At 31.7% G+C, this 16,188-nt stretch overlaps 1 protein-coding gene across 4 annotated transcripts; it reads right to left on the reverse strand.

The window, feature by feature from the left end:
- Nucleotides 1–474: 474 nt before the first annotated feature.
- On the reverse strand, nt 475–4,271 carry LOC107930734 (serine/arginine-rich splicing factor RS2Z33). 4 transcript variants are annotated; one of them, XM_016862449.2, is made up of 7 exons: nt 4,128–4,271; nt 3,326–3,454; nt 2,742–2,781; nt 2,505–2,600; nt 1,627–1,823; nt 1,437–1,511; nt 475–1,155 (listed from the first exon to the last, which is right to left on the reverse strand). In XM_016862449.2, the coding sequence occupies exons 2-7, from the start codon at nt 3,433–3,435 to the stop codon at nt 759–761; spliced, it is 915 nt and encodes a 304-aa protein (XP_016717938.1). In that variant the 5' UTR covers nt 3,436–3,454; nt 4,128–4,271; the 3' UTR covers nt 475–758. The 4 variants fall into 4 exon arrangements, with proteins under 4 accessions (XP_016717938.1, XP_016717942.1, XP_016717940.1 ...); XM_016862453.2 differs by lacking the exon at nt 4,128–4,271 and adding an exon at nt 3,088–3,144 and having other exon boundaries at nt 2,742–2,990; XM_016862451.2 differs by lacking the exon at nt 4,128–4,271 and adding an exon at nt 3,088–3,149 and having other exon boundaries at nt 2,742–2,990.
- Between the last annotated feature and the right edge of the window lie 11,917 nt (nt 4,272–16,188).

The following is a 16,188-nucleotide window of genomic DNA, read 5'->3' on the forward strand; positions in this document are numbered from 1 at the left end:
TTCAAAAAATCATTAACTAACTGCTGACCGAATTAGATCGGTTAACCGACCGATAATTCAATTCGGTCAGTTAATTTAGCTTTAATCGAAATTTGAATAAAAAGATTTAATAAGATTTTACTTCTATTTGACAATCTATTTAATTCGATTCTCAATTTATTTAGGATTTAATATCTAATTTGATTCTTAATAGGGTTTACAGTTTACACCAAAAAGATAAAAGACTCGGGTTTGCAAAATAACCAATTAACTTCATTTTCTTAGCAACACTAAAATCATAAAAAAAAATTCAACATTCTCGAACTCAGACGATGACTTACTTTTTGAAATCAATCCAAGTCTTTTACTTTATTAATATTGTAAACAATTTTAAAATAATTTTTAGATAAAAGGCACTTTGTGATACTTATTTCTTCATTTAAGGCATGTAAAAGAAAACTTGACAAACGGCATAAAAATAAAGATAAAATGATATAAAAACTAGAAAAGATCCTCCCCTTAGTAAATTGGTCGGATTTGGATTCAGATTCAAAACGGATCCGAACCATCTGTAATTGATACAGAGTTTATGAAATCATAAAACTAAATTTTACCCATCACAAAATAGGAGAGAATTTATGGAAGAGTTTAATAAATCTTAACAGCGCTAGATGTTCAAGAAATAAAAGTTATCAATCCAATATAAAAAAAAAACTTAAAAAAGTTGTTGCAAACTGAGATATGTCACTATCGCATACCGATTCAAACCGGAGCATCGGTTAATTCGATTCACTGCGCCTAGGAGAGGCATGATTATCATCATCATCATAAATAGGGCTCCGGTCTTCCCTAGGGAGTGGGCTAGGGCTGCGGCTCTGGCCGTTTTCTTTCTCTTTCGCAGGGTTCTTATAATCCTTGTCTTCAGCATCAGCTTCACGATCTGGGCTTCTGTTTCTTCCCCTTGGACTTGCACTGTAATCTGAACCGTTGTTAAGCCTGCCCTTGCCTTCCCTTGGGGAAGGGCTACCTTTCTCTTGCGGGCTTCTTTCATCAGGCACTGGACTATGCTTCCTCCCCCTAGATGGTGATGGAGATCCCCTGTGGCGCTTAGGACTCCTTGATCTTTTGTCTTCTCGCTCGAAAATCCTTTCTCTCTTCACAGGTGATCTTGATCTACTGCAGAAGGTCAAGATTAAGCACAAAGAAGATTAAGCCCCAAAAATAACAAAATAGAACATTTCTATCCATTAAATCCTCCTCACTTATTTAGACTTGCATCGGGATTACTGCACAACCGGAAAAGGGGGGGTACATTTTACTTTAGTTTTAAAATGTAATACAAAAAAGTAAATTTCACATAAAGACTCAATAATTTCAAGGACAGTACAAAGTAGAGAAGTAAATGACACTTTACATTTCAGAACCCAAATCCTGTTTCAGGAGAGTTAAACACAAACCTGCGGCTGTAACTGCGGCTTCTGCTTCTACCACGGCGGGGACTAGGTGAGCGTGAGTAACTGCGGGGTCTACGGCTGTAACAATATAGTAGTCTCGCTTGTAAACAAAATTGAACTTGACTGATAATTTTTTATAACACATCCAATCAGACCAAACTGACAAGGATAAGAATAGAAAGAGAGAAAGGACCTTAGTTTCTTAGGACTGTTCTGACAATTTCTTTCTATGTGGCCTCGTTCTCCACAACGATAACACTTGTTCTTCCAATCCCCAGCTTTGCAATCACGGGCCCAGTGACCATCAATTCCGCAATTGAAGCAGCGTCCTGACCCAGGAGTAGGGCCTCTTCCAAGGTAATCACGAGACCCACCAGGGCCACGGGGCACCTAAATTGTAAGTCAAATCAGATTCAACGATCAAGAAATATTGACAAACTTGAGGATGAATTCCAGGACAACAATCAGAACAAGGAATGGAAGGCAACAGAATAAAATGATGCAGTGCCAATGCACTAGGGTTATATATAGACATGTGTTTGCTATATACACTCATCCACGTCTAATATACTCTCTAACTCAATTCAACTCAAGTTGTTTTTTAAAAAATATATATTATTAAATAAATAATAAAAAGAAGAAATGAAACTATTGAAATCTGTTCAGAGTTTATTGGGGAAACCAAATTTCACCATACTAGACCTACATTCTCATCTCAGGCGTGACAAGTTTTATATTCCAAACCAGTTCACTGAAAAGTGGAAATTTTATTAGCAAGCCAGATAGACTATCATACAGCAGGGCGACATACTAGGTAAAATTCATGTCTGTATGTGCCACGTCAAATAAAGATGCAATGGGAAAACATGCAAATAAAAAAGAAGGTTAACGAGTCGTGCTGTATGGCTGAACTAAGCACGCAGATTTTATGGTTCACATCACCCAAAGATCTGAAGGCATTAAAGATGTTAATACATCATAAGATTAAATTAGTCAAGGGCTTAAATGTAATAGTAGTTCCTTTCAATATTATCGAGGTACTAATATCTGAAAAAAAAAACAGAAACTTACTCCCTTGGCAAATTCAACAATGATACGGCTTCCATCTAAGTCTCGACCATTCAATGAATATCTTGCATCATCAGCATCTCTAGGGTCGCTGAATTCCTGTTATCAGGAAGGCAGGAAACACACACAAGGAGAAGAAAAAGATCCAAGCAAAAAAATATCATATTTACAACATATGTTGAAGAAATTTAGAGAAAAGAGAAGTTTTGGTATAAATTAAGAGAGTTAAGGAATACATACAACAAATGCATAGTCGCGCTTCATATCCACATCACGTATTCTGCGCAAACGGGTGCCAGAAACAGTAAGGCCATCAAGACACAATTATCGAAGGGTTGATAGTTCGCCCCTCACAGTTGAACCAAAAACACCACTTTTGAGATTGTTCCATTTCGATAAAAACAGGCAATAACACTACAGAAAAACTCGCCAAATCCACCATGGCACCCTCTCACCATAGACCTCCAGGTTAGGCAAAAGCCAAGAGACCTTCAACAAGATCATTAAAGTTAAACCACACAGACACGTGGAGGGGTGCAACATTCTCACTCATATTTTATAAGGAAGATCATATGTCAAGCACTACCACAAGGGCTTGGCAAGTGCTCTATTTCTCCCCACTTCATCATCACTACACCTGAACCTATCCTAACGGCCATCAATACAAAAGAATAAAACAACCATGAACACCCAAATAGAGAAAAACAGAACACTTTAAACAAGTAAACTTTGTAAAACAAAACTATCAAGCCACACAACTAAGCATAACAATTAGTCAATTACAAAGTTCACAATTTCTTAAAACATAAAAAAGACTAGTTTACCTCCCGTATCTGCTAAACATGTCCTCGAGATCACGTGATCTTGTCCTTGACGATAAGTGACCAACATAAAGGCGAGTACCACTGCCGCGGCGGTCATCATACCTAGGCATTTTTCTTTACCTGCAATAACTATTTCCAGAGGAACCAAAAACACACAATTACTCATATTTACATATCATTTCGTAGAAGAAATATTTCTTTTTCATATGAAACAGAATCAGAAAATCTATAATTCAAGTTAAAGATGTTTTAAAGCTCCCCTCCAGTATATATTTATATTACTACAACAGGAAATTGTAATCCATTTCAAACATAACATGCTAAAATGCAAGGCAAATTCTAATACCATTTTAATTTTCAAACGAAAAACTTTAAATCCAATTGCACACAAATATCAAATGATAAACGCCACAACCAAACAGTACTTAAACAAAACCTTGTTTCTGTGCACTAATTATCTTGTATTATATCTCACAAGACCGGGAAAAATACTATTTTTTTCCGGAAAACATAAAATTAAACACGAAAGAAAAAGAAAACACATTGAGTATTATTTTAATTTTCAGAATTCAATTTCCAACAGCCACATTTACAAATCATAGAAGCGAAAACAAACAAACAAATAAATGAACGATATGCAAGGGAGAAATTAGCATTAAAGGCGGCCAAATTCAAATTTGAAAGCTCAACAGGCTTTCAGATCTATAAATAAATAACCAATAAATCGAATGTATAATAAGTGAATGAGAATCAAAATTGGAATAAAAAAATTAAAAATTTGAAATTAAAAAACAATACTTACGATGAAATCTCAGAAGAGGAAAGCGAAGAAGGAGAAGATGAAAACCCTAGATTTTTCGAAAAGAGACAGAGAGAGCTTAAACGCTCCGTTTTCTTTTTTATTATTTATAGGCACAAGGATAAGAATCAGTCAATACTCAAAAATTAGAGATCGTGAAAATTACCAAACAACCCCCATATAGTTTCGTGAAATTACAGTAATGGGCTTCCAAGAAGTGGAATGTTTCAAACGTAAAAGCTGGGTAGAACCGGACAATGTTCTAACTTCCAAGCCCGGTCCAAGTGGAGGATTTTCTTCTCCCGAAATTTGATCATAATGATTTATAGAAACCGGTAATTGGACAAACTCGGAAGACGTGTCCTAAATTTTAGAGTAAAAAGGTTATGAAAGACAGCATGGAAATACCCTAATTTTTGAATTATCTAAATTCAGATGTGCTTAAACTTTGAATTTATTTATTGCCCTTAAATATTTTTAATATTATTATTTAAATCAGAAATTATCCGTTAAATATTCGAATTAGGGAAAAAAATCTAATTAGTTTTAAACATTCAAGTCCGAAAAATCATAATTTAAATCAGTTTATATATATAATCAAAATTACAACCATTCTATAACTAATGGATTCATCAGCTATTACAATAAGCGATACGGATTTGAATAATGAATATTTGGGATACCTGTTTAAATCTATTCTAAATTTGTAATGAATAATAATTTTAAATTTTGAATATAAATGTTAGGTGAATCAACTATATATCTGTAAAAAAAATGAATCCAATATATTACTACTCTTTAGTTAAGAAAATACTATAAATCCCATCAAAATCTATTTCCTGAGCAAATTTTAAATAAAAAGACAATCAAACAATTGTTATTTTTATGAAAAAAAAAGTTCATTACCATTTTTTAAAATATTTTAATAAAAGTTGATTGAGTCTGAACTCGATTGGCATGGGCATTGTTGCCGATGTAGGAGTTTGTGGGTTCAACTGAGTAGAAACGCATAATCCTCCTACTTATGGGTTGAAGAGGGGCTATAAGTAATTCTAAGCATTGTGTCAAATAAAGCAGATATAATCAGAATCTATAATGAGATTGTTCAAAAAAAATTCTAATGAAAAAGAAATTGATTAAAATATAAAAAAAATTACTTCATTTCAAGGTTAATATATATAACAAAAACAAAATACAATTACTTTTAGTAACAATTCTATAAAAAATAAATTTATCAATGAAGCCTTAGCTTAATGAGAACGTTAAGGCCTTAAGAGTTTTAAGATCCTATTCCCACATTTGAGGCTCACTTCGTGTAAGCTTAAGTGGGTTCTTAGTTAATGGGTTTAGTACTATATCGCTGGGTGTACTGTTTTTTTACTAGAATTGATACAAATTGATATCGATATGTTTTGATTTACTATTTTAGATTACCAATATTTTCTAATAATATTTAATATATATTAAAATTTTTAAAAATATCAAATGAATTAGATTAAATAAATTTTAAATATAAAAATATTAATTAATTATGTAAAATATTCATCAATAAACTTTACAAATAAATTTTCATCATTCGATAAATGTAACATAAACATGGGAAAAAATCTCATACATTAAATAACAAAAGTATCCACAACAATATTAAAAAATTTCACAACAAAGTCATCCTATACTAAGTATATAAAATGAAAAAGTAATAAAAGTGTGCAAATAAGGCTATGTCCAATTTTACTTTATTCCTTTAGTTTTTTGTTATATAAATTATTTACTTTTATTATTTATTATTTTTCTTCTAGTTAAATTTCAAAGTTAGTGAAAGAAATAGTATATATATTCTTTTAACATTATTCATGCATTACTCGATGTCCAATGTTTCAATTGATCGAACTAGAATTTGACAGGACGAGCCAGTACAATCAATATAGGTCAAAATTTTCACTGATGTGGAAAAGAGAATTGACTATCCTGATTTATTATTAGAACGTAAATATTTGTTGGTACGAGCAAAATCAGTATGAAACCGATCAAAGTAATTACAATAAAGTTTAATTACTTTAATTCTTGAGACGTGTTTGGTTTGGCTAGTAGACTATAATTACATATTAATTTCTTATGTCATGCTTGATAATAAAAACTATAATTACATTATTTAAAAAAAAGTTTGAAAGTCGCTACAGGTTTGCTAAGCACGACATAAATTGAGATTTTTTTTTGTCTTCAAGCATCTCTAACTTAACCCTAAATTTAAATTAATTAATTTCAAACATGTTTAAAAATATATAAATATTTTCCATTGAAAAACAAACCAATTTTGCCGTTGTTATTAGAGATGATGTAGGCAATTTTATCCAACCTTTGTCGGGGCATTTTCAATGAGTCATATAGGCTCATGTGCCAAAGCTATTGTTGTCCACGAGGCTCTTTCATGGATTAAGGTGTCGAACCGTGACAAAGTTGTTATTGAACTTGATTGCATGGAAGTGTTCGACGCTTTGGATCAAGCGGGTTCAGTGTTGTCGAAGTTTGGTTTAGATTTGAACGATTGCACTGAATTAAAATATCAGTTTTGTAATTTATCCTTCTAATGGATTCAATTGAGTGCCAATAAAGCCACTTATTCTTTAGCGAGGGTTGCTTTATTTTATGTAAGCCATATTGTTTGGGATATCATCCCTTCGTGTTTGAATTATATTATCCTTCCTGAGTTTCCTATTGATAATGCTAGGATTAGGATATAAATTAGGAATGTGTATATTGTTAGATTTGGTGTCTTAAGTGTAGTATTTTCGTCAATATATACTTGTATTTTTTCGAACAGATTGGTTAATAAAAAATTCATTACTTAAATTAATATACTTTGTATAAATTGTCCTCAAATGATTTTTTCACGCAAAGCAAATGTTGCTTATTGGTGGTCTAATGTTTAACTAATACTAAGCAGTATTACGTGGTTGGATCGTGATACGAAAAGACAACTTGTATTAGTAAACGAACCTAAACATGTCCTTAATCTAATCAGAAATGAGCAAATCGATTGAAAGACTAATATGTCGTCTATCAAGTTCAATTGGGGAGATGCCTTATCTTGGGCATTTAAGTGGAACACTCCTAGAAGATAGAGATATAGATGTGACTGACTGGACTGACAGTACATAGAATAGGAACCAAGCAGAATAGATTACGAATCTTTTTATGGATTTTTTCACTTGTGATGTTTATAGTGCGGTATACCTAAATCCTGAGTAGTTGGCGGACTATGTATGCATAACTCGTACACTTTGATGTAAATAGAAGCTTGAGTTCAAATAGATAATGAATTGAAAGCTGGTGCGTTTGGTGTACAACTTTTACAGTATGCAGTGTCATTCACAACAACGGAAATCATAGACTGCGACATGGGTAAATAATATCCTCTCATATGTATTACATGGTTGATGGAAAGTAAATGTGGTCACAGGTCGTTCGTATTTGTGATGGATGACTTGATCACTATTTGGTAGTGATTGACTTTTCACAAAAGAAGTTGTGATGGTCATGATGAGATAAAATAGGATCACATTGGGAGAATGGATATTATCCCAAAGAGATTAATGATATCCTATTAGGGTAACACACATATGACAATGTCATTGGATGAGCATTGAGTAGTTGTTTTCGTAATGGTATATCGTTAGGGAGAGCTCAGTCGTGATACTATCGTGGAATGACTTCGTGATTACATGAGTTTATAATTAATATACGAAAAGTTGAAACTTAATTATAAATCATTTGAGCCCTACTTACATATTTCCAATCGATCCTTTCGCTAGCTTGTTGAAACCATAAATGAATTGCGTGTTTGAATATAAATAAACAGAATGAATATGAAAAGAGAAGTGAGAAACATTCAGGAATTATTATGGTTTTTTTCGAATTTGAGAAATGGAATCATTTGGAAATAAATACAAGTTTCCAAAATGGAAATGATTCATTTGCAATTCTATATGGGTTACTTAAAAATGATCAGAAGAATGAGTTTATATTTTTGAGTTGCTTTGAAACCCAATAATGAAAATAAATCACTCGATCATAGTGAACATGTTAAGTTATAAAATATTAAATATATTTTCTCGAAATTTTACCAAGGGTAACATCGTCAAAATTTTATCAGGGGTAAAATTGGGATTATAAAATTATTTAATTGGAAAATTAATATTTATTTTAGAAAAATAGAAAAAACATGTATTGGGTTGGATAAAATTATAAAGTGATGGGTTAAAAGTTTAGAAAACACATATAATTGGGCCCAATACACTGAAAGACTCGAATCCCTATCATAATACATATAAGGGGAAACACACCTTATTATCTCTTCTCCCTCTCCTAGTCGAAGTAAGAAATTGTTTTTATATTTGAAATAAACTTCTACAGTTCAATAAGGGTTCTATCTTCTCTCATTATAAATAGATGGCACTGGTAGAGCTATTTACATAATTTTGAGTAATTGTTACTTTGCTGAAAATAAAAAGAAAATATTCTTAATTATTAAATGTATTTTTCCAAAATAATAATTCTATTTGTTTCTATTAAAAAAGAGAGAATTTCAGTTTTCACCCCCCAAAAAATAGAGAATCTTTTCTAGTTCTGTGTTTCAATTTAATTGGTTTGAGCTCACACTCAAAATAATTTGTGGTACGAGAATAAAGGAGAAAATCATTTGGTTGAAAGCCGAAAACAATGAATGTCCGCTAAGCCAAAAACACGTGTATGAATTCGGTTAGGGTTTATTGCTATAAATATCACAACCGGGTCGATTTTCAAAATTTTAACTTTCCGTTGTATAAAAAATCATTTTTAAACCGGATTTTTTCCAACATGTATGGGATAAGCTTGTTCGCTTAGGATTAATTTGGTTATTCTATTTGATTTTTTTTGGTGAATTACATGAGGAGAGCAAAACCCTAATAACAACATGACTTGAATTCAGGCCACACCTAGAACGATAAACACCCTGACCATCATTTTATTTGATTTTTGTCCATGTTTCGATTCTTTTTATGAAAACTCTTTTATTAAAAAATATTTCGAACATATTATTATTTTTAAATAATAAAATGAGCTGATTATGTAACACCCCTAACCCGTATCCATCACTGGAATAGGGTTGTGGAGCATTAACAGATTTTACAGATCAAATAAACAGACATTTCATATCATATAACATTCATGTCAGAAACCAGTCAAAATCAAACATAATGTCCCTTATGCGAGCCCTCAAGGCCCAAAATACGCATTAAAAATAAGTCGGGACTAAATCGGGTACTCAAAGAATTTTTCAGAAAACATTAAAAATTTTCAAAGTTGCAGGGGTCACACGGCCGTATGGCCAGGCCGTGTGAGTGCTCGTGTCTTAGACTGTATGGAAATTTAAAATAGAGACACACGACCGTGTTCTAACCCGTGTCCGTGCCTGTGCAACTCATTGACTTGGGCCACACGCTCGTGTCCTAGGCCGTGTGAACATACTGACTTGCGCAATTTAAAAGATACAGGGGACACACGGCCGTGTGTCACACATGGCTGAGACACACATTCGTGTCTCTGCCCGTGTAGACGAAAATAGGTCAATTTTCATGCCTCATTTCTCACCCAATTTGACATCAATCTAACTCAACATTTTTGCACAACAACAAGCCATAACAAGGCATTCAAAACAAGCCAAAATCAAGTCTTAAACATGAAATATCACTACATACAACCAATATGCCCTTAGGCACCCCAAATGACAACTTAAAGACATGTCAACCAAGTATCCAAACTTACCTAAATGGCCAAATACATATATGCATATTCAAACCACATTTTACTTCTTATCATTCTACCATATTAAACACACATCAAATATGGTAAGGCCACATATATATACATCAAAATATATCAAACACAAGCCATATAAGTGGCTAATCTCAACAAAACAATTGTATGCCAACATTGGCCAAATTAACCTATACATGCCATTATAACCTAATTGAAATATTCGAAAGTACCAAAAGAGTCGATAGATAGTGTGATATAGCTCCAATAAGCTTTCGAACTGAACGAGCTTCCAAAATACTATAAAACACAGAAAAATAACACAGAGTAAGCATTTAAGCTTAGTAAGTTCGTATAACACATAATTTAACTTACCATATATCCATAAAATAGGTAAGTAAAAATAGCATATCTCAACCAAATTGGCTAAAAGCCTAAACACATGATCACCAACATATTAGACATTAAAATCACATATAAGATCCAACACACATGGATGAATTCATCAAGTAATCACATTTTCAAGATTTCATATAATTACCAATAATAGTTCATATCGAACTCATATAATCTCGTAACAGAACTGTGTCCGTTGAACCATTTAAAATATCGTTAGATACACGGGTAGTACACACGAGGTGTACTGAACTGTAATCCGTCAATTCATATTCATGTATGCTCATACGAGCTATGAATCAGTATGCTCTCATGAGCTGTAAATTAAGAAGCTAATACGAGCTACAAATCAGTAAGCTCATACGAGCTGTGGTGTGTCCGCAATACATGCAAGACCCAAACCAAATCGGTAACCCTAATGACATGTCATTTGTATCCTACGAATTTCTAAGGTTCAAATGGGACTCGGTAATCATCGGATATGCGATCTATATCTATACATGGCAATTATACAAATCACATACATATGATTTAATTAAAACACACAAATACTTAATTTAATTACACGAACTTACCTCGACAAGTGTACGTAAACACAAATGCGACTAATCCGATATTTTATCTTTACCTCGATCTAAATCTGTGCGAGATTTGACAGGATCTATACGAATAAATTTAACTCATTTCAATATAATTCTCATTCAATTTAATCTAACATGGAATTTTGGTAAAATTACCATTTTGTCTTACACTTTTAATTCATTTGTAATTTAGTCCCTAGGCTCGAAAATGAAATTCATACAATTTAATCATTACTCAAGCCTAGTCGATTTTATACATATTAATAGCATCCCATATATTTCAAAAAATTCATAAATTTTACCGTAAATTTATCATATTTTTCAATTTAATCCCTAATTGATAATTCCATCAAAATTCTTTTTACATTATCTAACAACAACCATTCATTTTCTATTATCAAAATTCAAAATTCAAGCATATTCATCAATGGAAAAATTCTAATACTTTAACAGTTTTGCAAATTAATACCTAAGCTAGCTAAATTAAGCTACTACGATCTCGGAAACATAGAAATCATAAAAAATGTGACCAAAATATATACCTAATTGAGCAAAATAAGCTTGTCCAAATTCAAGCTTCCATGGCTAGGTTTCTTTCTTTCTTTCTTTCTTTTTTGGTAGAAGATGATGAGAATAAATTATTTTATTTTATTTATTATAACTTTAATCACAAATTTCTAAAATTAACCTTAATATTTCATTCAATTTCCGATGATGACTATTCATACTTATCCACTAAGCACTTTAATGACCTATTTACTATATAAGGACCTCCAATTTAAAATTCTATAGTTATTTAATACGTTTAGCTATTAGAACTCAACTTTTGCACTTTATGCAATTTAGTTTTTTTTATCAAATTAGGCATGTAAACGGTAAATTTTATTAACGAAATTTTTATATGATATTTCTATCATACTGTAGACCATAAAATAATATTAAACTAAATTTTTTGGCTTCAAATTTGTGGTCCTGAAACCACTGTTTTGATTTCACTAAAAATGAGCTATTACAAATTAGGTGGATTGTATTTGGGTTTAGGCCTAGATATTTTTAAAAATAACTAATATATAACTTTATCCAACTAAAGCGATAATTGAGGGGAAAATACATATAAAAGCCCTTTTTTAAAAAAAATTACCGAAATGAGCCCTGTAAATAATTTATTACTAGAATGGCCCTATTTCCCCAAAAGGGCGCACTTTCTGTTCACGTGGACAAAACGCTTATTCAAGGAAATGTTTTGCCCTGCTGTTAAGGTTTTGAGTTTAGGGTTAGAGTTTTGAGGTTTTTAGGTTTAGGGTTTTAGAGAAAAAAATTAAATAAATAAAGGATTAGGGTTTAGGGTTTTTTAATTAAATTAATTATAAATTTCTCAAAATTGGATTAGGTTTCGTGTTTATGGTTTTTAAGAAAAAAACAATAAAAATTAGGGTTTAAAGTTACTTGGGTAATTTAATTAAAATTTTTTAAGGAAATCGCTCCCACGTGGACGCGCTTTTGCTACAGGAGCTCCTGAAAAAATAATTTCGAGTAGACGTTTCTGAGCAAACAGTGTCAAAAACGCTTTAAGCAGGATGCATTGTCAGCAAAAGTACTGAAAGAAGCTCCCACGTGGACGCGCTTGTGCTACAGTAGCTCCTGAAAAAATAATTTTGAGTAGACGTTTCTGAGCAAATAGTGTAAAAAACACTTTAAGCGGATGCTTTGTCAGCAAAAGTACTGAAATCGCTCCCACGTGGAGGTGCTTTTGCTACAGTTGGTCTAATAAAAGCCGTATATCTTCAAGAGAGGTAGGTAAAAGAGCATAACTTGCTGAATGGTTCCACCTAATTAAATAAATTTTTAGCATACTATTATATTTTAAACCTACGTATAATTGTAAAATCTAATAAAAAATTTACCTCGTTATGAGTGGGAGTGTATATGGGTGGTCCACTCGAGGACGTAAAAATGGAAAGCGAAACCGTGCCCATGACTGCAGTCGTGACAGCCAACCTCCGATTTTCGCTTTATTCGGTCGCGTCGCCCCGCACATCTCCTGGTACAATATTGCCAACACGGTAGACCCCCAACTAAATTCACCAGCTGCTCTAAAATCAACGAGTTTTAGCAACCATCTTAGATGTACAAGGTTTCGTGACAAGTCCGGCATCAGATAACCTCCAATTATCTGAAAAATGTAAGCCCGAGCATATCGGATTCTTTCTAGTTCGGTAGAATCATCATCCGAATTCGGGAATGTTTCTCGTAACCAACCCATCTCGATCCGACCTTCGTTAATATTCTCTAGAATAACGCCCAAAAGCTCGTAGCATACCTCTCCCAAATCACCAGATTGAACAGACCTGGTGACTGCGTACCCGTCCACCGGCAATCCCAATTGCAAATTCACATCTTCCAAAGTGATAGTACACTTTCCACATGGAAGATGGAATGTGTGTGTCTCGGGTCTCCATCTCTCAATCAACGCACTGATAAGTTTCACGTCCAACTTGCATCCCCGACTTACCGTCGCCACGTGCCAAAAACCCGCTTCCCGCAGGTAATTCTCTACCAACGGTGATGGAGGACCATGCATATTACGGATATAACATTGCAATATCCGATCTACAGACTTTTATAACAAATAATAAAATAAATAATAATTATTTAAAATTGCATAAATAAAAAAATCTTAAATAATATTTAAAAATTAAATTTAACACTTACCATTTTCATTTGTTCGACGGATATGTGCTTGTCATCAAGACAATTTAATTCTCCGGCCATTGCTAAATTCGTACAAATTTTTACGATTTAAAAAATAAATTCAAAAAAATAAAATTTAAATTTTTTTAAAAATAATTAAAAAATTAAAGCTTTTTTTAAATATGAATTTGAGAGGAATTTAAGAGAATATTAGAGAGAAATTGAGATAAAGGATTTAGTTGTGAAAAAAAAATGAAATGGGGGTTTTATAGTTTCTTTTTATCGTTGGGGGGTCACCAACGGTAAAAAAAGTAGCCGTTGCTACTGTTCACGCGTGGGCAAAACGTGTCCCTAATAGAACGCTGACATGGTAAGAAAACGCGTTCTTGAGGCGCGCTTTCTGTCCAAGTGGACAAAGCGCTTCCTTGAGGAAGCGTTTTCCTGCAACGTCCCCTGACAACGCGTTGACATGGACGCGCTTTCGAGGAATTGAGCCATTCCGGTAATTAATTATTTATCGGGCCCATTTCAATAAATTTTTTTAAAAAATAGCTTTTAATGGTATTTTGCCCGATAATTGAAGTAAATAATTGGGGTGTTTTGAAAAATAACCTTCAATCCAATGAGATAATTGATAATAATGATTACTCAATTTTTTACAAATATGAATTGTAAATAAAAATTAAACCTATATTTTATTACTAAATAACTTTTCAAACACAAAGTAAACAAACTAATTTTAATTTTAAAAATAGGAATTAATTTGTTCAACAAATTTACCAAAGTCAAAAGTTCTTAAATTAGAGCATTAAAAAGGTAAATTGTTTATCAACAATTTCTTAGTTTAGTAACAAAAGCATTTGTATTATCACTTAAAAATTTAAGTTCAATCCCTAATTACACCACCTTTCCTTTTTGGGTATTTAATTTTTCACGCTTAAATAGAATGATCAAATATTATTCGAGTTAAACAGACTTATTATTTTTTACATTCTATTTTATAATGTATAAAATTTATTTATTTTTTAGAAATTATAAATATAAATATAATTACAATTATAATTTTAATCTAAACAATCCAAATTATTATAATTAATATTGATATTACTATAAAGGATGAGATTTATAATTGAAATATACTCAAATTTTATCCAAAAATAAATTAAACTGAACCATTATTACTCTATTATTGATCTATTGAATTAGGGTCCTACTTAGGTGAGAGTGAAGTGCAAATGGCTAGCATAGGCTTTAATATGCTTTGGGTGAATTATTAACAAAAATAATTGATGTTGAATACATTCCACTCCAAAATTTATTACCTTAAAAATTTAATAGGAAAGAATAACTTAAATTACTATCCTCCCAAAATTTTAGCTTTTAGTCGATTTCATAGCGAGTTTGGATGGACGATGTGTTTAACTTTCTTTTTGTCTCATGCTACAGTATCTAATCTCACCGCCACCGCTGGTTTTACATTAACCGCAGGTAAACACATCGCTCATCTAAATCCACACTGAGTCTTAACTTGATTGGTATCGATATTGTTACTAGTGCAAGAGGACGTGAGTTCGCGTGTATTATTATATTATTTAAGGGTTGGGGTTGGACTATGGATAGCTGTAGGCATTGTATAAAAAAAGAACAAATACATTATCTTATATTTAAGTCCATATTTAATATATTCTCTAATTTAATTTAATTTTAATTAAACTATTTCTAATTAAAATTTAATAGTAAGAAAAAATATTAATTACGAAGTATTTATTTTGTTTTTGATCCTTATACTCTCTATACTTTTATAATTTAATCAAATTTCTTTTATTCTAAAAATTTAATCTCTTTACTTTGATTTGAAATTAAAATCCAATTGTTAACACTATAAATGTATTTTTTTTTGTTAAATTTGAACATATCACATTTTAATATTCAAAGTTTTGATTTAAAAATTACAACTTAAGTAGTAACACAAAATCAAATTTTAAAAAAGTCCGATAATAATATTATCGATTGGACTTTAAATTTTAGGTTGAAATATGCTATATGTTCCTCTACTTTTCATAAATTAACAAATTAAATTGAATACTTTTATTTTCAGGAATTTAGTCACTTTACTTTTCAAGTTTATTACCATGCCTATTTTTTAGTTACATGGCTACCAAGTGAGTATTTTTTATTATTTCAAAATATTACGCCAAAAAGTTTAACAAAAAAAATTAAATGGTTTTAACAGTTGAATCTAAATTTTGAAATATAAAAAAGTAGAGAGACTAAATTTTTGAAAATACAAATATAGGGACTGAAATCCAAATTTATGAAAAGTGCAGGGACTTATAGCATATTTTAATTTAAATTTCAATTCAGATAAATGAAGGACTAAATTATAAATGTCTGAAGAGTACAAGCACTAGATATAAATTAGACCATTTAAGAAGATATTGCAAAATTATTGTGGCAAAATAAAGTTGGAGGGTTTTTGTTTTGATAGTGAAATCTTCTCAACCGGGTCCGGTTCTTTTTTATAGATTTCGATATATTGGCCCAAACCCATTAAAATCTATAAACAGTAACCCTCTTATTAAATCCCTTTTTCTTATTTA

Source organism: Gossypium hirsutum, chromosome D10 (genome assembly GCF_007990345.1).
Source record: "Gossypium hirsutum isolate 1008001.06 chromosome D10, Gossypium_hirsutum_v2.1, whole genome shotgun sequence".
Taxonomy (NCBI): domain Eukaryota; kingdom Viridiplantae; phylum Streptophyta; class Magnoliopsida; order Malvales; family Malvaceae; genus Gossypium; species Gossypium hirsutum.

Coding starts and splice junctions, on each gene's coding strand:
- LOC107930734 (XM_016862449.2), bottom strand. CDS start 3,435: ATGCCTAGGTATGATGACCGCCGCGGCAGTGGTACTCGCCTTTATGTT. Junction 2,782..3,325: donor ATGTTTAGCAGATACGGGAG/GTAAACTAGTCT, acceptor CCGTTTGCGCAG/AATACGTGATGTGGATATGA. Junction 1,156..1,436: donor AGCCGCAGTTACAGCCGCAG/GTTTGTGTTTAA, acceptor GACCTTCTGCAG/TAGATCAAGATCACCTGTGA.